This window comes from Seriola dumerili, unplaced genomic scaffold (genome assembly GCF_002260705.1).
Source record: "Seriola dumerili isolate Sdu_G_001 unplaced genomic scaffold, Sdu_1.0 BDQW01000331.1, whole genome shotgun sequence".
In the NCBI taxonomy this organism is placed as follows: domain Eukaryota; kingdom Metazoa; phylum Chordata; class Actinopteri; order Carangiformes; family Carangidae; genus Seriola; species Seriola dumerili.
Genome location: NW_019174586.1, coordinates 13,019,057 through 13,046,391, shown reverse-complemented (window position 1 = coordinate 13,046,391; position 27,335 = coordinate 13,019,057). Strand labels below are relative to the sequence as shown.

Genomic DNA, 27,335 nt, shown 5'->3' with positions numbered 1-27,335 from the left:
ATGCTTCCCTGCTCATCAGCGGCGCAGATGGAGGGTTGCGCGGAGGAGAGGGACGCGCACATGCAAACAGAGGTAAACCGATAAAAAAAATTAAAAAAAGACAGGAAACTGATTAAATGTTTCCCTCTAATCCTGTTTATTCTGCGTTTAAACCGCTTTAAATGTGTGTGAAAGGTGCGTTCAGATGGGACATTTTTGCAGGCTAATTTCAGCCGGTGTAATTCGCCGGCCGGCTTCTCCTGGAGGTTATTGTAGACATCAAAGAGCCGGACCCCTCCCTAAATTTCTCGCCATTTAACCGGAGAGAAGAAATAGTGCTCTGAGTTTCTGTCACAGCTTCATTTTCTGTCGGTTTCATGCTGAAGTTGCAGGGTTTATTAAATGGGTCTTTAGCCTTTTTTTTTTTTTCTTCTGTTGTTGAGAAATGTGCTGAGTGTAAAGAGGCTGGCAGTTTTATTCTGGGCTGTGATGATGTCTGACATCATGCTTTTAATAGACAGGAAAAAAAAAAAGCCTCGCCTCAGGTTCGAGCTGATACGTGGCAGAAATAGTTTGAGTCCATCGATTTATTGTGAAAACCAAAACCTGCATCCCGCCCTCACCTGCCTCAGATCTGTAATGTCTTGGAGGATTTTTTTTTTTTACCTTAAACGCACCACTGCAAAGAGAGGACATGATGGAAGGTGAACCCCAAACCCCTTCCAGTAGTAGTGCCTTGCTGTAATGAGTCGATTTACACAGGGAATTGAATGCACCATCCAGTTAGCGTTTAGTGGCTCCGCCCTTTGACCTCCAAGGACAGAATCAAACCTGTACACCTGCAGTCTGTGGGCGAGTGCCTTGCGTCATTCATTGAGTTAAATAGGGAACTGAACCCTCAACCTTCACAGGGTTTGTTAGTGCCTTGCTCCCCTGATCTACTTGCAAAGGAGGAATAGAGCTCACAGCCCTGCCTTTCTCTACCTGCTGAGTCACAATAACATCACAATGAAGTGAGTTAGTAAGAATCGAACCCTCAGCCCTACGAGTGTGTTAGTGCCTTGCTCTACCCAGTGACTTACACTTACAGGAATGGACACTAACCATTTCCACTGGGAATTCAACCTTTAACATTTTAAAGCTTTGCTGTAGTCACCAAATATCAAGGAGTAATTTCTGTCTTGACCTCTGATGAACATTCAAGAAACAATCAAACCAAAACCATTCTAAACTCAAAGGCGCTTGCACTAGCTTCTGCGGCTTTCAACCACATTTCATGGTCTTCATTCAGTAAATTGACCTGGCTCAGCTGTGTCATCACGTGACTCCTGACCACCACAATCAAAACCTCTCATCACATGAGCGAAGGTCCACACTCAAGTCAGTTGATGAGACACCTGAGCCAGCTCCATTCACAAAATGAAGACCATGAAATGCAGCTGAAAGCTTGTAAATGGACTTTTGAGTTTATATTATTTGGTTATATAAAATATTAATTGTTTTGATAATTAATATATTTTTAATGTCATTTTTTAAAATTCAAAATGCCAAACATTCCCCATAGATCCAGTTTTTTAATTTTTTAGGATGTTCTTCTTCTCTTTGTTTTTGTAGGTCAGACAAAAGGACACTACTTCCTGTTTTATGGACCAAAAAAATGAATTAACTAATCAATAATATTTTCATAAGATTAATCAATGATAAAAAAAAAAGCAGTAAGTTTAGGCTCTTCAGAGAAACAAGTGAAAGTAACCGAAATGAAAAAATATTTTGCTCAGTTTGTCTGGCTAATCGCTAATGGAGCTAAAAAAAAAAAAAAAAGGAGACAATGACTTCAGCTCTCTACATCCTGCCATGATGGAGGGCAGGTCCACTCCCCAGTGGATAAATTATTCAAATAATGTGCTGCTCCAACATTTCTCTTCAACACCCACCCAAACAAAAAGTAGAGAAAGCTAGCATAAAACTTCTAGCTAACAGTAGCAGCACAGCTAACCTAGCTTAAGCAAAAAATGATAGCCCACCAGTTTTTTTTCTGTTATTGTACTTGTTGACTTTTGTGGCTGAAAGAAAATGCAGAGCACATGTCAAAGTTTGAGTTGTCATCTTGATGTACATATATTTTCATTGTTGAATTCAGTTTTGTTGTTGCATCGATGCACAGCAACAAAGAACAGGAAAAAGCTGCAAAGCTAAGCTACTTGCTAAGTGTGTTACCATTGAAATGCTGCAGACTACAGTTTTGTTTCAGCTGCAAACGTCTGCCGTCACTGCAGGGCTCTGTGGGGAAGTGAGGAATAGTGTTTTTATTTAAAAGAAATGTGTAACCGTGCCTCCCTCGTAACTCCCTGAGCAGCATGGGGAATTGAACCGCTCACCCTGGCAGGCGGCGTTTTACTGCCTTGCCTCGCCACGTGCCGGTGAACCCGCTGCCCTCGCTGCGTTCCTCAGGGAAATCTGAGCTGACAGTGTGTGAGACTGCAGGTATAGAGCTGGGAGAAAGTGGGCCAAGTGCTTCCTGCTGCTGGAGGAGAGAGAGCTGGATGCTGAGCGTCCTTTTTGTCCTTTTTTATCTCAGGATATCGGCTCGGTTTTGTCGCAGTTACACCCTCTCAGATTTTAACCCTTCATATCTACGGCCCCATCACAGGTACTGGTGGTAAACTGTAGGAAGTTCAATGATATATTAATATTACTTACTATAAATAACTCGTGTTGTCCAGGCTTTGAATTCTGCTGAGACTTTTTCATTGGTCAGCTTGGTCTCATGTATTTACTGATGACCACCTGAACCCAAACACCTGGTAAATACAGTGTGGTCACCTGGGGGATTTTACAAGGTAGGCTTTACAAGGGTACAAAGATACCCTGAATGCATCATGCATGCAAAACTGGATTTGTCGGTCTGTTATGACTCACTCAGATCCTGAATCCGCTTGTGTTTCAGTTCTTCGGGCCATCAGGGAGTCGACTCACCTGCACTAACCACCTGATTACATCATAAGCTGGCGGCAGTGAGTCAGACTCCCTCTCTCCCCTGGTTTCCACCCTTTTGGTTTGTTTGGTCTTCCAACATTAGTTACTTAAAATAAGACAAGTTATAGTTACAGGTCATGTGTGGTCTTCACTCTTTCGGCCAAGCTGGGTTCAGACACATGAATCAACGCTGCTACAGAGTTTAAAAACATTTTGTACATCCTTAAATCTTAAATTTCTCTTATACCACTCAAGATGTAAACATGAAACTTCATAGTCTTAGATGCCATCAGGAGCGTTTTGTCTTCTGTTATTTAACATCGCTGCTCTGACCTGATGGAGGAGGGACAATCAGAGGGAAAGATTTTAAACATTAAGAAGCAGGAACTGTTACGTTATGAGTCTGATTTTGATGAACCTTCAGTGGCTGAAGCATCTCGTTACCAACTGGGCCGCGGCCAGTCTGCATCATTTATAGGATCCTTTGTGTTTAGTTCTCTTCATTGCATTGCTCCAGAATAACTGAAATAACTTGGAGATGTTCATTATATATGTAATGAATGATCGTGCTTGTCTTCTGGAGGTTGTCTGAACGGAGACGGGACGGTTTTCTTTGTCTGTTTACTGTTGCTTTCGCTGCTCAGGAGGTCACTGACCGCTTTACGAGTTCCAATTACCATTTTAAATGAAGTGCATGCAGAGCCCAGCAGCACTGCAGATGCCCTGTTAATGACTGTGGTAACTCAGAGGGAGACTCTGAACATCTCGGTCCTACAAAGAGAAGAGGCAGAAACTTCAGGTCTGGTCAGAAATGAGATGATGTCATTCTTTTGTTATCGTGAGAATAGACGGGAGAAGAAAAAATGGACGACCGGGCTGAGAAGGATTCACCAGGAAGAACTCAAATAACTTATTATTTTCCCTCTCGGAGAGTGAGCACAGTTATATATTGGAGGGAGTGTTGGGGATTAATGGAGAGATTAACCACAATAAAACATAAAGCTGTGCAGCTTTTCTACTCACTGAGGTACATTTTGTGTTTTCGCTGCTAAAGTTTTAAACCTGTTTAAATGCACTATGACGACAAATTAAAGCACATTTTGATCATTACCCTGATTAATACTCAGCGGCTGACGTCAGTTGATAATTGTGAGGAGCTGCTGTTGCTGGAAGTCTTTTTTTTTTTGTCATTCTAAATTACCATTTGAATTTTATTTTTAATTTCTTTATAATATTCTCACTTTTCCTAAATATAGAAATACAGGTGAGTTCCTGGATGATGTTATTATACTGTACGTTTATGTTTTTACCACCAGTTTTAATTATTTTAACTTTGTTTTTGGGGAAATCATGTCTCTGTGTCTCTGAATACTACATTACCCATGATCCCCAGTGCTACTAGAAGCTACAAATTCAGAAAGCTTTGCCTTTTCAATTTACTCCTTATATTTTGCTATGTTGGACAATTGACAATTATATTGAATCATAAAAGTATTGAATTATTAACCAATACATGAATCAAGACCTGCACAGATGGTTCTAACGACACTTTTCATCTATTTTACTAAACAGAAACACTGTAGTTTGGGAAGCTGCAGCTGCCTTTAGTTCTATGTTATTTCTCTTTAATACGTCCAACAGTTGAGTCGCCTGATCTACTGATACCGTGTTCCTCCGTTAATCTCACTGTGTTGGACGGCTAACTTGTTGCTCTTGTATTCCTTAACTATCCCACAATGCATCCCACAACTTGTATTTTTGGCTTGTTCAATATCCAAGATGGTTTAAGTGGCTGAAAGCTCCAGAAAGTAACTTGAACCCTGTTTGTGTGGGGTTGTTTTGGAGGGAAGTACATCACCGAACGTTAACATTATCTAAGAGAAAAGGAGCTGGATTTTTACTTTCAGAACCCTGGACACCCAAAATATAGATTTGAATTAAGGTCATGTTTTTATGTGAGTGTGACTGACTGTCCATAGTTTGATCCACACTGTGTTTTTCCAGCCAGGAGCCAAAATGAAGTTTGTCCTTGAGTGTTGATGGCGGGTTTGCACTTGTTAACCTCAGTGACGTCTGCAGCTGCTGCTGCTGTCACCCGGCTTTCATTCCTCCAACATCCACACCAGGCTCCACCACAGCTGCTCGTCCTAAATATAGCACAACAAGGGATACTTACAACAGATCCCGTGGATGTGAAAATGAGTAGTTACGGCCCTTTCTGCCTTTTTGTAGGGCAGCCGTCAAGTCAGCAGAAGCAGAGAGAGTCGGTCCGTTATCAGAAGTGAAGGGCTGTCGCTGTTATTAGGGAGACGACGGAGAAAGGCGGTGCAGTCCTCAGCAGGGAGGGGGATCAGGCAAAATGAATGTTTGTATGGAGAAGATGCTGAGCAGGAAATACACTTGTATCACACTTTGTCTAAAGTCTCCTGAGACACCTGACACAAGTGTTAGCTGCTGAAATATCCGAATCTATCATCGCTCTGTCGCTGGAGTTAGAGATGATACAAACTCTCTCATGATGCATTCACAGGCTGCATGTTTAGGTCAGAATTACCCAACTTGCACCTTGTTGCAGTGACGTAGAAGTGCACCTCAGGTTGTGTTGGTGCGCTGTGACATCACTGGTGGGTGTGTTTACAGGTGATGCTGGGTGTGGTCACAGGGGACTGAACTGTAATATATAGGTAGCATATTTTCTATCTGATTGTCTTGAAAGTAGCTGATCTTCATGTGTTCATGACTGACATGAACTGCAGGAAAGATCAATTACTCATTGTTTCAAACGCGCCTCACTTTGAGGTACAAAGGGTGAAATATTTTTGACAGATCATCGCTACGAATGATTAATTCATACCGTCAAGTTACTAATTCACCATGGTGCCCGACGTCCACAGGGTTAAATGTAGGTGTTCAGTGTGTTGACAGCTGGGGCGGGAGGTGAAGGTAAGGTGAAGGTAAGGTGTTGGCAGACTGACACCTGGGAACCTGGATGAAGTGATACCAAGTACAGTGGATAGACAGTATCTAGGCCTTTGTCAGACAAAAGTCTTTTATTTTATACTTCAGTTCACATTTGAAACGTTTGAGAACTTTTTGGGTCTTAGTTATGGGCTGTACTGTGTGTCTCATAAGTGTCCCTGGTACCCAGTGTCAGGAGGCAGGACAGATGTGGGACAGATGTGGGACAGACCAGAGGTGCAGGGACAGTGAGCTGGGAAAGTTTGACGAAAGCCATTGTCCATAAAGTCTCTAACTCTACCGATGCTTTTTACCTGAGCTCAGGTTATCTACTGATACCCACTCTGATAGTGGAGCTCTCTTTGTTCTCCAAAATAAAAGTCTTTAAACCTCCCTCATGATCATTTTTATGTCAGGTAACGTGAGGTCAGAGGCAGCAGGGGCTGAATGACCGTAATCATTAGCAGAAACAATTCATTTTTATAATCACATTTAGTCCAGAACAGCCTGTGACATCAGTTTCTACTGCTCCGAAAAACACAACACAATCATTCAGAGGGAATGAGTTCAGTCGTTATTTATTTTAGTAATTAAACAGCATGAAATTGTGGATAAACATGAATTAATTGGATGTTTTTAATCACACAAACTATCTAATATTTTTCTCTCATACGCACCAGACTCTGTGGTATATACAGTCATCTGTAGTGTGTGTGTGTGTGTGTGTGTGTGTGTGTAACTGCACTCTGCTGGTGTCAGTAACCTGTGTTGACTCTGTAGTGGAACGTGATCTAATGGCTTCACTCTGACTCCTGCAGTGCAACAGACTGACGGAGGAGAGAGACGAGGCCGAGAGACAACTCAAGCACATCAAGAGAGGTGAGTCCCGCTCCCCTCCGCCTCCTCCGCCTCCTCCATCATCACCTTCAAACTCACACAATTTTATTTTGAAAAATTACAGCCCAGACACAGACGACAGATTTCTCACCTGTAAATAAAAATATAAAGATTTAAAGCCACACCAGTGGTTCAGCACCAAGGATTTCTTCGTTGCTCAGTCAGACACATCACTTAAATAAAATTGACTATTGACTAATTTCCAGTTAATTACAACCTGAGTCTTATTTTCATGGTTTTATTCATAATTTCTTTCGGTTTTGATGATAGAAATGTAACCATCAAGTTCATTTCCGAGAAACTTATTTGGAAGAGAAAACAACGTCGAACATTCACACACAGTTTCTCCTCTGATTCTTTTTGATTTACCGTACTTACCCTAATTTGTGTGCACACGGTTTTCCTGTATAATGACGGATTATCACCAAGGTTTCAGGTGTTTTACATCATCTGGATGAGCTGTTGATTTGTTTCCTGGTGCTTGAAACTTTCTTTTAGTCGCCGCTTTCTTAGAAACTTCAGAACTTCAGAACAATGGAGCAAGAAATATGTCGTACAAGAGGTTAAATTTACTGAAAAGACGCCCTCAGCCTTTTCAGGTTTCATGTTTCTCAGACTCGCACATCAACCAGACAGCTGACACCTCCGCTTCCTCCCTCTCTCCTCCCCCCGCTCACCCTTTTCACACCTTTCCTCCTCACCTGTGTCGAAATGATATCGCCAACACCTGGTGGGTTTAGCAGGGGAGGGCAGGGTGTCCCTGTTTCCATGGCGACCGCTAGGTTATTTAGCCAACCGTAGAGAAGCGTTTGTTATTTCGGGGGGGGGGGGTTTAACCTCCGGTTGTTCCCAGGTAACTGTTAGAAACGAGGCTGATAGCTGATGACTCCCGGCTCCTGTCATGACCATTCACAGAGGTAAGAGGCTGCACTGAAGCTGCTTTACACCTTATTGATCTGGAAATATCAACGTTTTCTAGACGTCCCTGGCACTGTGAGGTGTTTGGGATAAAATCCTCCATCTGGTCTGAGGCACGTTTTGTTCCAGCGTCTGTAGCTGCGGGATAGAGACTCGTATGGTTACACAAGTTCTGTGTAATATCACTTAAACCTGAGCTGAGACCCTTTCATCTGTTCCAGCAGCTTGAGTTTAGACATTACAGGCCGCTGTGAGGCTACCACTCAGCACTTTTCCCTGAATTAGTTAAAATCACTTTGGAAATCCAGCCAAGCCTCCAAATGTTTATTTAGTCATTTTATTAGGGACAGAGTACATTAATTAATTTTGCTATAAATGTGCAGAGTTTAACCAAAAGACTGTTTCTCTGTGGCTCCAGGACAGATGTTGCATAGTCACCAGAGGCCTGAGCGTGCAGAGTGATACAGAGTTAATGTTAATGTTAATAAAAAAGGTTAAAGTAGATAGACGTTATACCTGGAAACAATCATTTTACAGTTCCTAACACTACATGTATATGTAGCCTGTCTACTTCATGCACATGATGGATTTGAATATGAAAGTTTTTTCCTGTTAGAGAGGAAGTTGAAGGCTAATATGTTCACTTTCTGTTGAAACTGTTAATTCACGGTTATTTGTGGAGACCGCAGTTCGTGGCGCTGCTGAAGTATTTTATATTATTATTGTAGAATTATTGATATAAATGGTGCAGGAACCTGCAGCTTCACCTCAGTTTAAATTTCCTGCAGCATGACAGCGAAAGAAACACAAGGGGCTGAACCTGTGCGTGGGGGAGGGTGGGGGAGGGNGAGACCGCAGTTCGTGGCGCTGCTGAAGTATTTTATATTATTATTGTAGAATTATTGATATAAATGGTGCAGGAACCTGCAGCTTCACCTCAGTTTAAATTTCCTGCAGCATGACAGCGAAAGAAACACAAGGGGCTGAAGGGGTGGGTGGGGGGGGTCCAGGTACAGGTGAGACGATGAAACACGATCTAAAGGAACAGTGCGGGTAACAGATCTGTGAGTTTGATGACTTATCAGACACCAAGACTCTGAACTGCAGCTTATAATATTACAGGGAAGGATTCTGCAACAATGGTCGTGAGGTCATCACAGCTGCTTTGTTCATCAGAACCAGAATCTGGTTTAAAGCCAAGTAGCTTTTCAACACAGAAGGAATTAGCTTTTGTGTTTTGGTGCATTACAATAAACATAATGAGAAGAAAAGAAATAAAACCAAAGATAAAACAAACGAGCACTGCAGGTCAGACTGCTTCAATTTAAATAGAAAGATTTAACATTAAATATTAGAGAAAATATAAATACATATATATAATACAAATATGTACGCTGTGCAAAAAGACTGTGTGCAGTAGTTTGTTTCCGTGGCAGCTGCGTCACACACACACACACACACACACACACACACACACACACACACACACACACAGCTAACGACGGTCCAGACAGGAACAAATGTTTACTGTACGTCCTTCAGGCGACTGACTCACAGTCGTCAGAAAGATGAGCTGAGGAAAGAGACGCCAGCTGACGATTTGTTGATGTCTTCATTAACTATCAAATGTCATGGAAACCGTCCACTGGAGGCCAGGACGGATTCACATGGAGACATGAGCCTTGATTCAGTGTTGAAAGAGGAAGAAAAAGAAGATTGTAAGATGAACACATGAGCAGATCGTCCAGTCCGACCCTGACGGCAGAATTCAGTGTCAGACGAATGTCAAAAACTCGTCTGCACCAGCAAAACTGGACCTGAACCCTTCAGAGTCAGCAGAAACTCTGAATCCTCCTTTTAATGTCAGGCCGCGTCACTGAAGTCTTTCATTCATTCACTCATTTATTCATTCGCCGCCGCTCCCCAGAGGAGACAGCAGTCGCTCTTGTCATGTTATTCCCATGAATTATTAAAACCTCCTGCCATGAATTATTCAGCAGTTGAAAATGGGGGGAAGGACAAGTGTGTGTGTGTGTGTGTGTGTGTGTGTGTGTGTGTGTGTGTGTGTGTGTGTGTGTGTGTGTGTGTGTGTCACCACTCCTGCCTGACTCTTTATCCATTGTGGCCCTTTAAAAAGGCCTCTCTACCTGCTCCTCCATATTTGATGTCCACATTTTAATAGATTTAATGAGGGCGACTCGGCTCGTTGGCAGGTTCTTGATTTCAGCCTCGTTTGAATCTCAAAGGCCGGACTGAGTCCAGCACAGATTAACTGACTTCAACACAGTGACAACATGACCCGACCCGAGGGGCGGGGCCGTGAGATGATACACCCGCCTCGATGACGGACGCCCCCCCCCACGCGCTCACGATCACGCTGAGGGTGAACTTCATCCGTGACGCATCAGGCTTGTTGAGAGGTGATTTTGTTTGTGAAATAAAAAGACCAACGTCGGGTGGTTCCATGTGATATTTCCAGGAGACGTTCGCGCGCCCCCCCCCCCCCCCCCCGCTAGTTATGACACAATTTAACTCAAATCTCTATAAAAGATAAAATGTAGTGATGATATTTTATATCCTAAAGGTCATTTATTCAACACTGTAACTCAGGAAGGAGAGATTGTGACCATATTTCCTGCAGCTTGACAGACAGACAGAGGAGGTGATTGTAGTTTACTATAGAAGCTGCTGCATCATCGTGCTGCTCCGTACGAGGACGGTTTACCACAGTTGATGCTCTGCACTCTAATAAAATACACCACCTGTATTTCTTACTGTCAGTGCACGACTGTGCTCCAGAAAAGCAGCAACGTTATGACGTTCTACCGGGAATTAATGACGAATCTCAGCAACCATGTCTTAATTTCCTCTTCCGTCTCTATGGTGCATCCACGTTATATGATGTTGTCGTGTCTGTTTCCTCCTGAGTGCAAGATTTGTAATAATATTATTTAGATAACCATCATTCTTAGATACTAGCAGCAAGAGCAAATGACTGATGATGAAAAAACAGGAAAGTTAAATTGCAAAAACTTGTATAAATCCTGGAGCAAAGGGAGGTAGAAGCACTGATGTGCATCTTTTTTAGTTTACGAGACCGTCCTCAAATGAAAAAGCCAAAAGGTTTCTTTGCCTTTAGCAGCGAAACCGAGAGAGAAGTTAAAGTGCACGGCTGCACCCTCCTGATCTTTTCAGCTGGTAGGAAGCAGGCGGAGCCGACGTCTCACAGTCTGTAATTTATGCTTTGTATTAAGCCAGAGCAGCAGAACGAGCCATTCGCTCAGGAGCTGAGTGTCAGACATGCCTCTCAGGATGGGATTTTAATAGAAGCCAAAATCTCAGAGTCTCACAACAGATGCAAGGAGAGACAAATAAGTTAGAGTCAGTTATTTTCATATAAACACACGATAAGAAACAGGGAAGGAGACGCAGAGGAGCTCCCGCAGGAAACCGGTGAAAATATCTTTCCTCAAAGGCCAAAGAAAGGAAATAAAATGACAAAAAAGAGCAACAAAAATAAATTAAATACAAAAAAACAAAAGAAGAAGCCAAAACTCAAGTATTGCTTGTTACGGAGGGAACCATCAGTGCTGTGTGTCGTCTAATGCTGCTGCGACGGAACATGTAGCTGGAAGCTAACTGTGATACCACTCAGCTTTACAAATGTGGTCGCCTGTAGCTCCGTTGGCTTACGCAGCCTAGTTACTCAGTCTACTGTGCTCAGATAAAAGCCCGTGGCAGCACTTTCCCTCAATTCAAGTGCCGTCGGAAATACTGTAATTACACGCTGAGAGCACACGGAGGACCAACAAGCTGGTGACATGTGAGCGGGAAAGTGTAATTTTCTCTGACAGGAAGAAAGGTTTCATGGGTTCAGAGGGAAGAGTCAGTGTGTCAATGACTAATTATAACGATTTTATTATTGTGTTATTGTTAAGGACTCCGTGTTAACAATTTGTGTTGCAGTGTATTTCTTTTTAGATTTTATAGAGTCATATGTTTGTGTTTTATGATGAGTAAAGACTGTGATTGATAACCGGAGTGAATGTTGGACGTTGCCGGTTCAGCCACTGCGGCACAAAGCTGATCAATAACTGACTTTAAATCGATCAATCGGAGTGCGAGAGGAGAGAGCAGCTTCAGAGACTCTGGGACTCTGTCGGCCATTTCTTTTAATCTGTTGTTTAGATTGTAAATGATCTTCCAGATGTTTGTCTGTGTTGTGCTCCTGTTTTGTACGACTCCCAGCTCAGTGTGATTGTATAATAACAGAGCTCCTGCAACCGTCTCCTAGAAATTACATCTATATACAACTAAACTGCAAAAGCAACCGGACATAATGATGGTACGTTGTTAATTTACATATTTGACGAGTTGCCAATACGTCGATACTGAACGTATCTCCACTTGTTGTGACTCCAGGTTTTCTGAAACCTTCACACCCACTTAACTTTTGCGTTTGACCAGTTGTTTGGAGGGAGGAAAACCAAGGAGGCTCTGTACACCGCCGTTTCCATATTTAAACAATTTCTCTGGTGTCATTCTTGACATTTTGTCGTTGTGTGTGATTCAGTTTGCAGCTAAAGAAGCAGCATTTAAAGCCAAATGTCAGCTGTTGCAGGGGAAGAGCAGATGCTGGAGGTTCATTTTCGTTATGGTTTGTATACGTGACTGAATCAGGGTTCAGTTTGTCAGTTGTGCGCAACAAATGTACAACTCCCGGTCCTTGGACCCGGGGGCTTAAGAGGAGCACTTGAAGGCAGCATTAGCCTCCCATTGTTCACAGCTTAGCGTGGGGGTTAGTGTTACAGCTTATACACCACCGGTATTAACGCTCACGGTTCTTTATGTCGTGTGAATCCTCCGCAGGCCGAGCAGCAAAGTGACTTTTTCAGTCACCGACACACCGTAAAGAATTCACCATTCTCCATGTGAGCTGCTGAACGTCAGCACATGTGGAGGTTTTATTCACAGTCAAACCTACACAGAGCGGCTCTGTGCTCAGCAGCTCTTGGCTTTTTAACCCTGTTTTAACCCTCTGTGGTGGGATTTCACTATTACTCATGGATGAATGTGCTTACCGTTGGCTAATCCTCCAAATCATCTGTTAATAACATGCATCGTCACCGAGGAGGCTTTCACCGGCTTCGGCTCAAGGGTGAAAAACAAAAGCAGCGCTTTGTTTTTAGCCTGTCGGATCATTACGGGGTTTTAAGGGGCACGTCTTTTTCTCATCTCATGAAGCCCTGAAGTGGGCGGGGCTACTGACCCAGAGGAGTTTCTGATCGGAGACAGAGCGTCTTCTCAGGGAGAGTTCATCACCTGCTGAGGATTCAAAGGTTTATTTGTCACATGAGCAAGAAATAAGTGTAGTGAAATGAATCGGCAACAATTGTGACAATGTAAAGTTATCATTTTAAAGGTCTCATATCGTATAAATGTAGATTTCCATCTCTTTTTTTGATTATAGATCAGGTCTAGCTTCTATATTAATACTGTGAAAGTATCAAAGCCTCAGTCCACAGAGAAATGCACACAGCCTGTATTCAGAAACTGAGCCTTAAAACCAGCCGTCAGGACTTCTGGAACTTTGTGATGTCACAACAAAGCAGTCACCAAGCCCCGCCCACCTGGACCCACCATCCAAACCTTTACAGGATTTGGTTTCTCTGAGTGTTTTTACCTGAAATCTGCTGTATTTTTATTGGAATACCCAGAAAACAGTCAGCCAATCAGAAGAGAGGATCACAGCCTCTCAAGCTCGACGTTTCACTCTGCACATCATTAGCTAACACACAATCCTCCAGCGTCTCCTCAGTGATGGCACCAGCTGCTGGTTTCTGGAGTAAAACGCAGAAGAATAAAAACAGAGCTATAAATAGCGGCAGTATGACCCGCCTCTGCCTCCCACGTTGCGTCTGACCCACAGAGCTGCAGCTGAACCGCGGTGCAGCCGAGCAGAGGCCGATCCGCCGTGGCGTGTGGGTCGGAGCGGTGGTTAAAGCGGCTGAATGGAGCCCTGAGAGAGCGCCGAAGGTTTAAATGAGTCCCCGGCCGGGAGGGAATCACACCACCGAAGCCCATCCACAGGCATTAAACATTGAGTGAGGGATGAAAAATAGATCCAGTGGCCTTCCTCCCACCTCCTCCTCCTTCACTTTCATATCATCACTTTCTCTCACTAATGATTCCTCGCCTAAACCCACCGCCGCTCTGGCACCCAACATCCCCGCGGCTCCTCGAGGTCACTCGTTAACTGTCTGAGGCAGCTAATGAATATCAGGCTAATGTAATCTGTTAGTTTAAAGGCGATCATGGTCGCTCAGTGTCATCACCTCTAAAAACAGAATGAATTTTAACACGACCGTCAGGCCGCACAACTCAAGGTTTGATACGTGACGCAGTTTCGATGCGGGAAAGAAACACGAAACACACTAAAGACTGAATCATCTTCTGTAACGATTGCTGCTAAAATGAAAGCACTTAGTTAATACAGTCAGTTGAAGTTCTAATTGGGTTCAGGGTTATCACACGGCCACAGCCCAGACCGGTGTCACGTGGTAAAACACGCCGCAGTCACGTGCAGTGTAGATCTGTGACTCGAACGGCGGTGAGGGGAGGCGTCTCCTGCTCGTTAGCTTCCTCTTAATGGACTCCACCTCCGCTCACTTCATCAACCATTTCACTTACATGAATATTTTGATATTAGAACAACTTGATTCAGTACGTGATGTATTGGTTTACATTCCTGATGTTATGACTTATAGAAAAATGAATGAATTCCCTGAAGTCTTCTGGCTGTAGTATTTCTGAAATATGAAGCCGAGCATTTGAAACCAAAGACCTGGTTTACGTGGAATCCGTGGATCTGTGTGTGAGTCTCCTCTGAACAATGAAGCTTTGAAATGAAGTCGAGTCTCCGTGACGCAGAAATCAGATCAATATGTGAGCGGACTGCTGCTGCTGCAGTTTCACTGTAACGTCTCTGTTCTCTGAAAGCATCCCTGCATGATGCATCTGCACACTACACACACTCAGCTACACACAAAGCCAGCCTTACTGGTGTGTGTGTGTGTGTGTGTGTGTGTGTGTGTGTGTGTGTGTGCAGGTGGGTCTAATGGTGGTGCATTCAGGCTCCATCGTCAGACAGAGGAGCATTAGTCATGTAGCCTGTGAGAAGAAAACGCCTTCACCTGAGACGCATGCGAGGTGGAGTCAGGGCTCATCGGGCCTGAAGGCCTCACTGACACAGATACAGGTCGTGGTCGTGGTTGTCATGGTGACATTCCTATTGTGTCTTTATCTCAGGATGATAATATGATATAAGGACTGAACAATACACTCTGACATGGAGTTTTCTAATGCCGCTACAGAAACACACGTGTTTGTCTTTCAGTATCATAAAATGATAGATTGAGTAATAATATTATATAATAAGTAATATTTAAATTAAAGCCCCAGCAATAAGACTAATAATTATAACTAATTTATACAGTTACAGCAGGTGAAGAAAACACAGTCGCACACAGTGGAGGTGGAAATGAAGAAACGTGGCTCCATGGAGGAAGTTGGTACATGTTGTGACTGAGACTCTGTTCATGGAGTCTCCCGTTGTGTATGCTTTAACTTATATTCTGTTCTGATCCGTGTGAAATAAATGAAACGAAATGAGATCATATACTAAGGTAAGATAAGGTAAAGAAAAGTAAAGCAAGGTAAAGTAAGGGAAGGTATTCTTCCCCGTCCCACAGGAGAAACTTGACACAGCAGCATCACAGCACAGATACACACAGGTACATAAATCATACATCAGGATGTCTGGAGAAAAAAGGTGGCGAGGGAGTGAGAGGGAGTGAGAGGGATGACGCATGGATGAGGCAGTTTTGTGTTTTGTGCATCGTGAATCATCAAAACATTGAGGTCAGACCAGTGAAACCTCAAAGATGCTGGTTGAATTTCCCAACCAGGGCGGGACGTTTGACTCGAGCTTATCTGCACCCTGACAGCATTTTTATATCACTGATCGAATTCTGCTTATGAATATGTCACCAGCTCGAAAAATATCTTTTATATCCCCATCCTCCGCCCCCTAATGTTATAAAAAAAGCAGGATGACATTTACCTCTCTCTGGCAGCGGCTGAGGGCAGGAACAACACGGACACCTTTCTCCTCCTGCCCTCAGCTGTGTGTGAGTGAAGAGTGTAATCACATTTAGGGCTTGTACATTGACCGGGGGAAGGAGTCTGTTAATGGATCAGGGATGTTAGCAGGGAGCTTCCTGCTGGGCTGTAATGCAATCCAGCCACTGCAGCCTGAAGGAGTCCGGCACCGACCGTGTCACCGCAGAGAACCTGAAACCATCAATGGCAGATAGTGAGACAGAGGGAGGGAGAAAATGGCAGCTGATAAAGCAAATGTATTGTTTTAACAATGAGATTTATTTGGATTTAAGATGCCGTTTCTCATCGACACGCAGAAGAGAGTCGAGTCTGTCTGTTATCTGCCAGCTATCGTACTAATTTGACATAAAATGCAGCAGAATAATAAAGATGGAGAAGATGAGGGAGAGAGAGAGAGAGAGATGTGAGTGGATCTTTATTCTGACGAAGCTTCTTCATCTCGTCGAGTTTCTCCTCTCAGTCTACATGTTCCCAAAGTCTCCATATCTGGGTCATTTTAAAATAACCGGGGACTAGCCGAGCTCCGGTGACATGTTCGACAGCTGCAGGCGCCTCGCGACCTCAGGCTCAGTGTTTGTGTTAGTGACACACACTCATCATGGGATTCACAATAGGTGACGTTTCCCTTCATGTTTTTCCTTTTAAATTTAAAAGAATTAAATCGGTTTTAGGTTTTTTTTTTTGTCTTGTCATCTCGCTGGCGCTGTGAAGATGATGCCAGAAATAGATTGTTCAAAGGTGTTGACTATGATTTTGTACTTTTTCTATTTTTAAAGCTTCATTCATTTTATTTTAGTAGAAAGAAAATCAGACGCTGCAGAAGGAAATCAAAGAAAATGAACATTTTTACTCCTTTATAATAAAACCTTCAGGCTGCTGGAACAGATTCATTCACAATTCATAAATGTAAAGGGTGAATACTCACACACACACTCACTCACACACACACTCACTCACACACACACTCACTCACACACACACATACTCACACACACTCACACACACACACATTTTCTCTTTCCATGTTTCTCTTATTAAATGAAAAGCAGGAGTGTGTTAAACACACAGCTGTTGCAGCTCTGACTTCCTGTTTACCTCGTCATTGTCACATAAATGTGTTTTATGATTTTTTTGGCCTCTACTGTGTCGGCTTCTCCAAGAACATGTTGGTGATTGTTTATTTATGATCCAGTTTTACAGATTGAACTTACTACCTCAATAGTCCAATAATACAATAATAGAATAATTATAATAAGTCTTTATTTCCAACATGATTTAGTCTTTATTTCCTGCTCTAATCACTTGATTCTTTTAGGAATGCACATGAAGCCAAATATTAACTTTACATGTTTATACCCCAGTTAATGTATTTCTACACAGTGCAGTGATGATACTGAGAAGGTTTAACATTTTTAAGCAACAATTGTTCTTTACTAAAACTGTCCCCCTCTCTCTCTCTCTCTCTCTCTCTCTCTCTCTCTCTCTCTCAGTGTCTCAGATGGTGATTGAGGAGGTGAGCGTTCTGCAGACTCAGCTGGAGATCGAGAAGTCGTGCAGGGAAAATGCAGAGGCCCTGGCCACAAAGGTCAGACACATATACACACACACACACACACACACACACACTCAATAATCAATTCTATAAGATTAGTGTTGTCAGGGTTCAGCTGGCATTAGCCGTAGAAGTGCAGAGTTGAGTCAGGATGAGTCTGCACGGACATGGTTGGACTACATCATGTGTCTGTATAAGAAACCATGTGCTTATGTTAAACCTTCCCAGTGTTCAGAGGTAGACGCAGGTGCTGTGTCTTAATGGAGATGCTTTATTTGATTATGTGTATTTTAAATGATGCTGTCGTTACCGTTGACGCCTGTAAACTTTGACCTGCAGCTCAACTGTGAGAACAGGAAGTTGAAGTACCTGAGCCTGTCGTCCCGGCCGTGTCTGGACGAGCTGCTTCCCAGCATCTCCGACTGCATCTCGCTGGAGGCCGACACGGACGCAGACGCAGACGCAGACGCCGCAGACGGCAGCGCAGACACCTTCACACAGTATCAGCAGCAGGTTAAAGGTACAACACGTAGAACCAGCCACAGGTTAACTAACTAATAAACTCTTCTGCAAGAAGTTTTGTGAAAGTTTTTGGTGTAATATCATTTGTCACATCATCAGTTGTTCTTTGGTTCGTGATTCACTCCTGTTCAACAATACAATGCTCATCTGTTGTTGTTGTTGTTGTTGTTGTTTTTGACAGAGCTGAGGGAGACGGTGAACAGCTTGTTGGAGGAGAAGAAGAACTTTGTTTGTCAGGTGCATGACCAGCAGAGGAGGATAGAGGAGCTGACTATTCAGGTGAGGAGAGAGGAGCAGTATGGACGTAGACCCGCCAAGATCTCATGGCAAAGCATATAAAGTTATACAGTTAGTTTTCCACAATGACAGAAGCACAGGTGAAGAGGCTGAAACTCCTCTTTTCAAAATGTCCGGATGCTGATTTTGTTGAATTGTCTTCCACCGTCTGCAGTCAGAGAAAGATCAGGCAGAGATGAAGGAGCTTCGAGAAACTGTTGAGCAGCAAAACAAAACCATCAAGAGATTTAACAGAGGTGAGTCACAACACACAGGAAGCACAGGTTCACACCAACATTACAACAGGTTTTAATTAATGCCTGAGTCATCGTGCTAAATGTGGTATTTGTTTATCCGTGTAAATTAGCATGTTAGAACTAACTGTACTCGTTCTGTCATGCTAATATTAGCATGAAACAAGTGAGTTGTCATGTCAACTCACATGAGTGTAAATACATTGTTTTCTTTCCTCCCTCTGTCTGTGCAGTCTCCATGATGGCCGCTCAGGAGTACGATGGGATGAAGGAGCAGCTGGACCTGGAGCAGAGCCTGAGGGTCAAAGCCGAGACTTACGCACACGAGGTAAAGACGCTTCACGTGGAGAAACATGAATCCTCGTATCGGAGGGAGGAAAACTCTCCTCAGCTCTCTGAAGTCGTCCGGTCCGATGATATGACTGACTGAATTAAAAGCTGTGGGGTGAAGCTGCTGTTAGCTCCGGTGATGAACCTGTGTTGTTGCGTTGGTAACTGATGTGCGGAGCCTGACAAATGAAATGTCCCGAATCTGCTGTTTACTGACCTGAAAAGTGAAGAGCCTGCAGGATTCAAACAGCCCTGCGTGTGATGGACAAACTGCAGCGATATGTTTGGAAGTTAAAATGTAGTCAATGATGATTCTCCCTCTCCTCCTCCTCCTCCTCGGCCTCCTGCAGATGCTGGTGAAGCAGAAGGAGGCCAACAGGCAGAGCATGCTGCTGCTGCAGAGCACTGAGCCCAGCGTTCAGCTGCTGAAAGCTCTGGAGGACGTCGCTGCCGTCACCAAAACCCTGGAGGAGGAGCGTCTGCAGCATCAGCAGAAGGTAACGCATGAAACCATGAGCAGCTTCGGTTTACAGTCAGGAAGGAGGTGTTCGTCTGTCATCACGTTTTGGAGTTTTTGAGCCGCTAAGACCTGTTTTATTTTGAAATCTCCGGGGTTGCGTTGTAGTCTCGACTTCCTGTGGTGAATGCAACATGGATAACGAATTACAAGTGTTGTCTTTGCTAGCAGCTGTTGTTTCTGCATCTTAACGCTACAGCTGTCTTTACTGTTCCTCACTCAGAGTATTTTCTGCAACTAACCAACTGCAGAGGAGACAGTCCGCTTCCTGTTCGCACTCGCCCAGTGTACGTGAATTAGTGTGGACGTGGCCTCGGCCTTTGACTCACAATCTAGACCAACGGCAAAACACCATTAGAAATAATCCTGAAATAAAATCTAGTTTGATAAAGGCAAAGAATAAAAACAACTGGGGCATGAGGAGCGTGCAGTTTATCCATGAAGTCCGTCCAGGTTTTTCTAGAGAAGATAAAAATGTTTATCATGGAAATAAAATTAATATTTTCCTTTCAAATAAACAATTAAAAGGTGATTAAGTTTTACCAACATTAACAGTGTGTGTGTGTGTGTGTGTGTGTGTGTGTGTGTGTGTGTGTGTGTGTGTGTGTGTGTAGGTGCAGAGTCTGGAGGCCCAGCTGGAGCAGAGCTGTGTGAAGAAGCAGCTGGAGGCTCTGCAGAGGCAGCTGGAGCTGCTGGAGGTGGAGAAGAAGGAGTCGGAGGGACGACTGGAGCGGGCAGAGAAGAAGAACGAGGAGCTGGAGAGCAGAGGTGGGCGGAGGTGGAGACACACACACACACACACACACACACACACACACACACACACACATACAAAGTGGAAACAGCAGGTGGAGTTAAGGGAGTCCACAAGAGGGTGGAGGAACAGGAAGAGGAAGTGGAGCTGGAGAACAGAGGGATGGATCTGCACACTTTAAAACACAGCAGAGGGTTTAAACACATCCTCCATTTTTCTTTTGATACACTCATATATATATATATATATATATATATATATATATATATATTTCCATAGTCGAGATCATTTCATTATGTCCGTTATAAGAAATTATTATAAAAGAAGGAATAAACCACGGGGGTGTTGGGAGCTTTGGAAGCATCAATGAACCCAAATGTCAACATGCTCTTCACTGACATGCAGCCACCTGCAGAAACACATGGGCAGATTTGCACAATGAATTTATGCACTGGTACATTTACTATGGCCCATAGTGGCACATGTTGTTTGACCCAGTTTGAGTTCTCTGATTAACTGTGTGAAGTCTGCTCTTAACGTCTTTGATTGGGTTTGAATAAATGTATGCATATTTTTCATATAAAATACAATATGAACTTCTAAAAAAGTTCTTATAAAAAACCCTGAAATGGCAAAAGCTTTAAATTTAAAACTGAACTTAAAAAGTATTAATGCAGTTTGGTTGAACAGCTACTTCTGGAAAAATTCAAAGGAAGAGTCAGGTTTTTAATTTAGGCAGTAAAAACCATTTATATTCAGAAATATTCCGCTGTTGTTGAGACATAGAAATCACCACAGAGGTCAGATTTTAAACTGCACTTTTCTTCTTCTGCAGTTTCCTTTCCTCAGTAAGAATTAGAATAAATCGTATAACTAAAGTAGAAAATGTGTGTTGAACAGGGTCACTGGTGTCCTCCCCTCTCCTCCGTGTCCTCAGACATCAGTGGTTGTTGTGTGTTTGTTTCGTTGACACAGACCGTCGACCCATCTGCTGCAGGAAATCTGGCAAACATGCACAATTTCTCCCCTCGTGCCACACGGCATCTGTCTGTTCGTTTTTTAAATGGGTCACAGGAAGTCAGCGCCAAAACCACCAACTGACTCCAACCACAAAAAAAAAAGGGACAATAAGTAAATAAATAAATAAATAAATAGATGAACAGAGGCGTCTTTCATGGGGCCTGCGTGCTGCACGGGGACCAGAGATGGTGTGTTGGGGTAAGAGGCGTCACTCTGGAGGGAAAAAGTGGAAGGATTTCTTTCCCCAGAAGAAGAAAGTACCAACCGAAATGAGTTAACCTGACACAACTGATGCTTGGGCAGTAGTCATAGTAACAGCCGCAGTGATAGTAACAGCAGTAGTCATAGTAACAGCAGCAGTAATAGTAACAGCAGTAGTCATAGTAACAGCAGTAGTAATAGCGTTATAGCAGATGTCAGTAGTTTTATCTGTTTCCACTGTTTCCTCTCCACAGTCCACGAGCTCCAGGAGACCCAGAAAAAGATCACCATGACGACCAGCACGGCACCCCCTCCCCCTGAACCTGGGGTGGCCCCGCCTCCCGCCCCTCCCCCGCAGCCCCCCAACCTCCCCTCCTGCCTCCCCTCCAACCTCCTCCCCCACCTCCCCCGTCGAGATGCAACCCCCTCAGGTGAGGACGGCGGCAGCGGAGCAGGCGCACGCTCCACATCACGGCAGTGACACGCGTGTTCTGTGGTTACTGCGCCGCACACGCCTCAGCTACAACGCCACGCACTGTTAACAGTGGGGCGGGGCATCGTTTCACTCAGCTGCTTGGAAGAAGAGACAGATTTACCAAAAACATGAGCAATAACAGATGATTTATCTGCTGGAGGCTCTTTTCTTTATATTTATTTATAGAACACTTTCTACATCAGACAGTGAAGCAGGTGTGTGAAGGAACAATCAAGGCTGTAGCTGAGCAGAAACACATGCTAGAACATTTATAAAAGCTAAGAGCATTTACTGAGTCTTTTTAATAATAATTATCAGCTGATCAAGGCCTGATTAATCACAGCACTCCTACAAAATGAATATTATAGTCATTTATTCCACCAGCTTCACTCCCTCCCTGCTAAAAATGATTTTACTTATTCATTTATTTATTCCTTTTTTTTTCCTTTATCTACTCTTTCACTTCTTATTTATTTATATTACTTATTTCAATTAATATTCATAATTATTTGAAGGTTGTTCTTTTTAGTTGATATATTTATTTATATAATTTATTATTTGTGTTATTTTCTATACAGAGACTGTTTGTGTGTGCTTGACCTCACAAAAAAAAAAACACTTGTAATCATATATTTCTATCTGCATTGTTAAAAAATAAATAAATATATAATGATCCTAAATAATTGTTTGTCTCTCCTTCAGCTCTCTGATCGCCATCATGAGGAAATCTTCAAAAGGCTCGAAAGCAGCTGTGAAGGCAGAGCAGCCTCCAGGTGAGTCCAGTCACACCTGTTTAGAGTTACAGTGTTAGATTCAGTTCATTTGTGGTTATTTGATTAGTTTTGACTTTGTCTTGTAATATTTAATATACAGCACGACAACATAATGTCACCTGGTGTGATATTATATGTTATTATGTTCTCTCTCTCTCTCTCTCTCGCTCTCCAGCTGCTGAGGGCGTGGACGACGTGAAGGTGAAGGCGGTGAATGAGATGATGGAGAGGATCAAACATGGCGTCGTCCTGCGGCCCGTCAAGAGTCAGGACAGCAAGGTGAGGACGAGACAGAGAGCGCTTACAGAGAAACCTGTCTGTTTTTTATTGATCAGTAATCTTTTATTCTTCGGTATCTTCTGATCATGAATCCAAGAATGAACTTTCATGTTGAAATGTAAAAACACAGTCACGTAGTTTATCAGCCAGAGATCTTCCACACGTTTATTCTCTCAGTATTTCTCTCATAATATTTGGATTTTAGGAAACGTTAAAGGTTCCTTATCAAAATTATTTTATTTATTTTATATGTTATGAAATCAGAAAAATGAAATCAGGCCAAACACAGTGTCATCATATTTTTCAGTCTGAGCCTCAAACATCCAGAGAGGGAGATTTAAACTCAGTTTTTTTGTCTATAAATCTTTCAAAATAAACTTTCCAGGGTTTTTTTTTTGACCCTACATGCAATAAAAGCAAGGGGTCAAAGGTCAAAGGTCACATCACCCTGGCAACAGACGTCCTTAGATATTCCTGCGACCTGAGAATTATTTTAAAAAAAAAAACATCAATATTTCCTTCAGAACAGAATCAAAACAACAGAGACGATTTTCCAGCTTCATCATCCTGCGTCACTGTGACTCCTCCCCCTCCCCCTCCTCCTCCTCCTCCTCCTCCTCCTGTAAACATCACGTCTGTAAACACTGTCAGGTCGCGTGGCGCCATGTTTCATACGGCCTGATGCACTCCGGCTGATTGCTCTCTTCTCTCTCTCCTCTCCATGTCTCTCCGTCTCCGCCGCAGAGAGTAGCAGTAAAAGTGAGTATATTGACATTTGCATCAATCTTGTGACGTGACGCCGTGGTCGCTCCCCCGGGGGAGAAAGAGACGTCTCCCCTCCCCCCTGACCCCGGACACACACACACCCACACACACACACACACACACACACACACACACACACACACACACTGTAGAGCCTCCAGTTTTAATCACTTAAACACTTTTGTTTTGTGGTTCTGCAGCTGAATTACAAGAAAAACAATCATTTGTGTTGTTTTTTTCCAGCCGCCGCCTCCGATATGTGAGGAGAAACAACAGGAGAGCGCCATGGACGAACTGAAAGGCATCCTGGTAAAAACGGGTTTACACTACACAGCGTTAGAAAGCACAGTTTCTACCTTTTTTTTTTGCTGCTAAGTTAGAAACACGAGCTGATAAAAAACTGTAAATATAAACATTTATCTGTCGATCTTCGTTCAGAAATTAAACTCCAGAAAGTTTCCTCAACGTGTTGTTGTTGTTGTTAAGGGATTAAAATTCATTAGCAATGATTTAAAACAATGTTAGGCACAAGACGTCTACGTTATTAATGTCTGTGATGTTGAGTTACCAGTGTTGGTGAAACTATAGAGACTTGTTTTATAGATTAAAGAACCTCCTGCAGTGACGGTTGCGTCTGTCCTCCAGGAGACGGTGAAGAGGAGTCCCAGCAGAGGCTCTCAGGAGTCCGGGCCGTCTCCGCCGGGGAAGAAGGACAGCGAGCTGGAGGTCATCCTGAGACGCAGGCGCAACAAGGCGGGGGAGGCCGGCTCCGGAGGTAAACACACCTGAGGAGGAGAGTCAGAGTTTATCACCACATTGGCTGCAAAGCTCCATTTATTTTCCTTATAGAAAACATTCAAGTACACGAACTATTTATCTCAGGTGTGGATTCAACATGAAGTCAAACCAGAGAAACATATTTGACTTTAAATAAACTTTAAATGGAACCTTTAAACTCTCGAATTCATCATGTGCTGATGTTAGGAAATAAAATCACAAACGACTCATCAGATTCAACACTGATAAAAAGAAGGAGTGAAAGCGAGTTAAAAGCTGTGTGTGTGTGTGTGTGTGTGTGTGTGTGTGTGTGTGTGTGTGTGTGTGAATTCAGAGATGGACTCGGCTCAGTCGGGTTCATGTGAGGCTGCGCTGTTAATTTTGATGTCGCTCGATTTTCAGAACATGTGGTGTTCACACTGCAGAGGTCAGAGGTTCAACTCCTGCTGTGGCTGCGCTCACAACGAATGTCACACTGTGAGGGAGGCTGTGTGTGTGTGTGTGTGTGTGTGTGTGTGTGTGTGTGTGTGTGTGTGTCCAGAAGAGGGCGCGCTGCCCCCACAGAATGAACACACACGCTGTTTAATGAGGTCAGATTTCTGCTGATGATGTGGATTTATCAGTTTTTCCGTGATTGATCGACCTCCTGCAGCAGGATGAAAACAGCTGCTTCATTTAAAAGTGTGAGGAACGTTTCAGCCTCACGTCCTGACTCTGCTCCGACAGACGGAGTCAAAGAGATCAGACTGTGTAGAAGCACATCAACGTAACGCAGGTTGAGTTGGACATGTGATGCGTATGAAAGAAGGAAATGAAAGTGTTAATACAAAAAAACTTATAAGAAGTTGAGACATTTTTCCTTTGAAATTGAAAAGGACAGAAGATGAAAGAATGTCTTTAGAGCAGATTCAGGAGCCGGCTGCACAAAACACCTCGAGTTTTCTACTAAAGACACTTAAGGTTTCATTTCTCTTTAGCTAAGGGAATTTCTTAAGGGTTATTTTTCTTCATTTATAAGCATTAACTCAGTGAATGTTGTAATACTTAAGTGAACATTATCAGGAAACTTTAAGGGTGTTTTGTGCAACTGTTTTTATTTTAAGGAAATCTTAACTCAGACTTAAAGGAAAATAATTTTTCTTCCCTCAGTTCTTCAACTAAAACAAAAGCTGATTTAAAAGCAGGATTGAGACATTTTTACATTTCTTCTTCTTCTTCTTCTTCTTCTTCTTCTTCCTCTTCCTCAGATGAGCGTGAGGGCCAGATGAGCCACGTCTCGTCCTCCGACAGCCTGAATGGGAGGCGCACCAGCAGCGACTCGGGCAAGGACCCAGAGGGACCGGGGGGGCTGCTGAGCACCCCCTCCGACCTCGCGGGGCCCAGGGCGGGCCAGGAGAGACGGGGGTCGGGCCCGGGACCTATCGTGGCCAGGAGGAAGAGTTCGGACACAGGCCGGGAGTCCAGAGTGGGCTCCTGGCAGGAGAGGAGGTCCTGCAGCTCCCTGTCTGAGAGGGAGACGGCAGAGTCTCCGGTCAGCAACGGCTGCGTCAACAGGTGGAGCGCCACTGCACCACACACGGGGGAGGGGCGGCTAAGCTAACTCATGCTAAGGGCTGCAGCTAACGATTACTTTCATTATTGATTCATTTTCCAACAAATTGATTGACTGTTTACTCTATAAATCCTTCAAAACGTCTTCAAGTTTTTAAATATTGATCAAAATCTTTTTTCTGATAATCAATTAATGGATTAGTTAACTAATCGTTGAGGTCAAGTTTTCTCTGTAGGTCACTGATGACCTCTGACCTCACAGAGTTGTCTGATGGTTCTGGTTCAGGAGGTTGGTGGTTCGATCCCCGGCTCCTCCAGTCCAAATGTAGAAGTGTCCCTGGGCAAATTAGATTGATAGATTTTATTGATCCCAAATTGGGAAATTCTCGTTGCCTCTGATGTATCATCAACATGTGACTGTGTGTGTGTGTGTGTGTGTGTGTGTGTGTGTGTGTGTGTGATAGAAAAAAGTTGCTTATGTTTCCATTTCGTCATATATATTTTATACCAATACTAGAGGATATGCTGCTGCAGGATAAACAGAATGTGATGTCTGTAGCTAATCAATTAATTGACTAATAATTTCTTAATTGTTACGTCCAATGTAACAACAACCTGGTTTCAAATCTACATCTTCTTTCAAACTGGTTTTTATAACCTTTTTCGAAACGTAAATATTTTAACTTTATGAAGTGTAAAGTAAAAGTGATAATTAACGAAACACAATAATATTTTGTCAATAACGAAACGTATTTTTCATGTTTATGTAATTCTCCAGTATATAACAGCTGGACGCCACCTCAGCCACATGAGCTGCGTTCACAGACGCACAAGAAGGTTACTGAGAGAAATCAGATTAAGGCGGGAAACTGGAGAAGATGTTTACATGCAGTTCGGCAGTAATACAGTTTCCAACCATTGCTTTCATATTTTGAGTCTGTTAAAGAAACATGATGCTGCAGATAGAACAGAGAGAGGACGGCTCACAGTTTCTCCTCTCTGTGTGATTGTATGAATTTTAAAAAATAGTCGGCAGGAAGTGACATGGACGACTCTGAGGGACAGGAAGTCAAAGTTTTCCAGGTTCCTGAAGTGTCTGTAAAGTGAAGCTGTGTTCTGCAGATGAACAGCATCTGCTTTGATTCTCAGACTCAGAGTTTTTTGTCTCCGCTCCAAACAGCGTCGGCGAGGATGATCGAGATGGGACGAAGAAGTGTGTCGAGTCCAACGGAGTCGACCACGGCGAACCCAGCGAGGACGCGCGCGCCGCCGTCTGCGCCGGGCCGGTCAACGGCAGCACTGACGCCGAGTGCTAGGCTGGACTCTGAGGATCCGGGGAGGGGGGGGGGGCAGGGTTTCTCTCTCTAATCTGATCCAGGC

At 43.4% G+C, this 27,335-nt stretch overlaps 1 protein-coding gene across 1 annotated transcript; it reads left to right on the top strand.

Annotated features, from left to right (window-relative positions):
- On the top strand, nt 1–27,276 carry LOC111232746 (shootin-1-like). The gene is given in 17 exon segments (XM_022760388.1): nt 1–72; nt 6,732–6,792; nt 17,400–17,494; nt 17,801–17,981; nt 18,165–18,262; nt 18,435–18,516; nt 18,747–18,841; nt 19,194–19,340; nt 19,975–20,128; nt 21,590–21,699; nt 21,702–21,766; nt 22,513–22,583; nt 22,759–22,880; nt 23,871–23,936; nt 24,273–24,402; nt 25,652–25,958; nt 27,136–27,276. Coding segments are annotated over 17 exon segments (1,992 nt in total). The 3' UTR covers nt 27,272–27,276.
- The last annotated feature ends 59 nt before the right edge of the window (nt 27,277–27,335 follow it).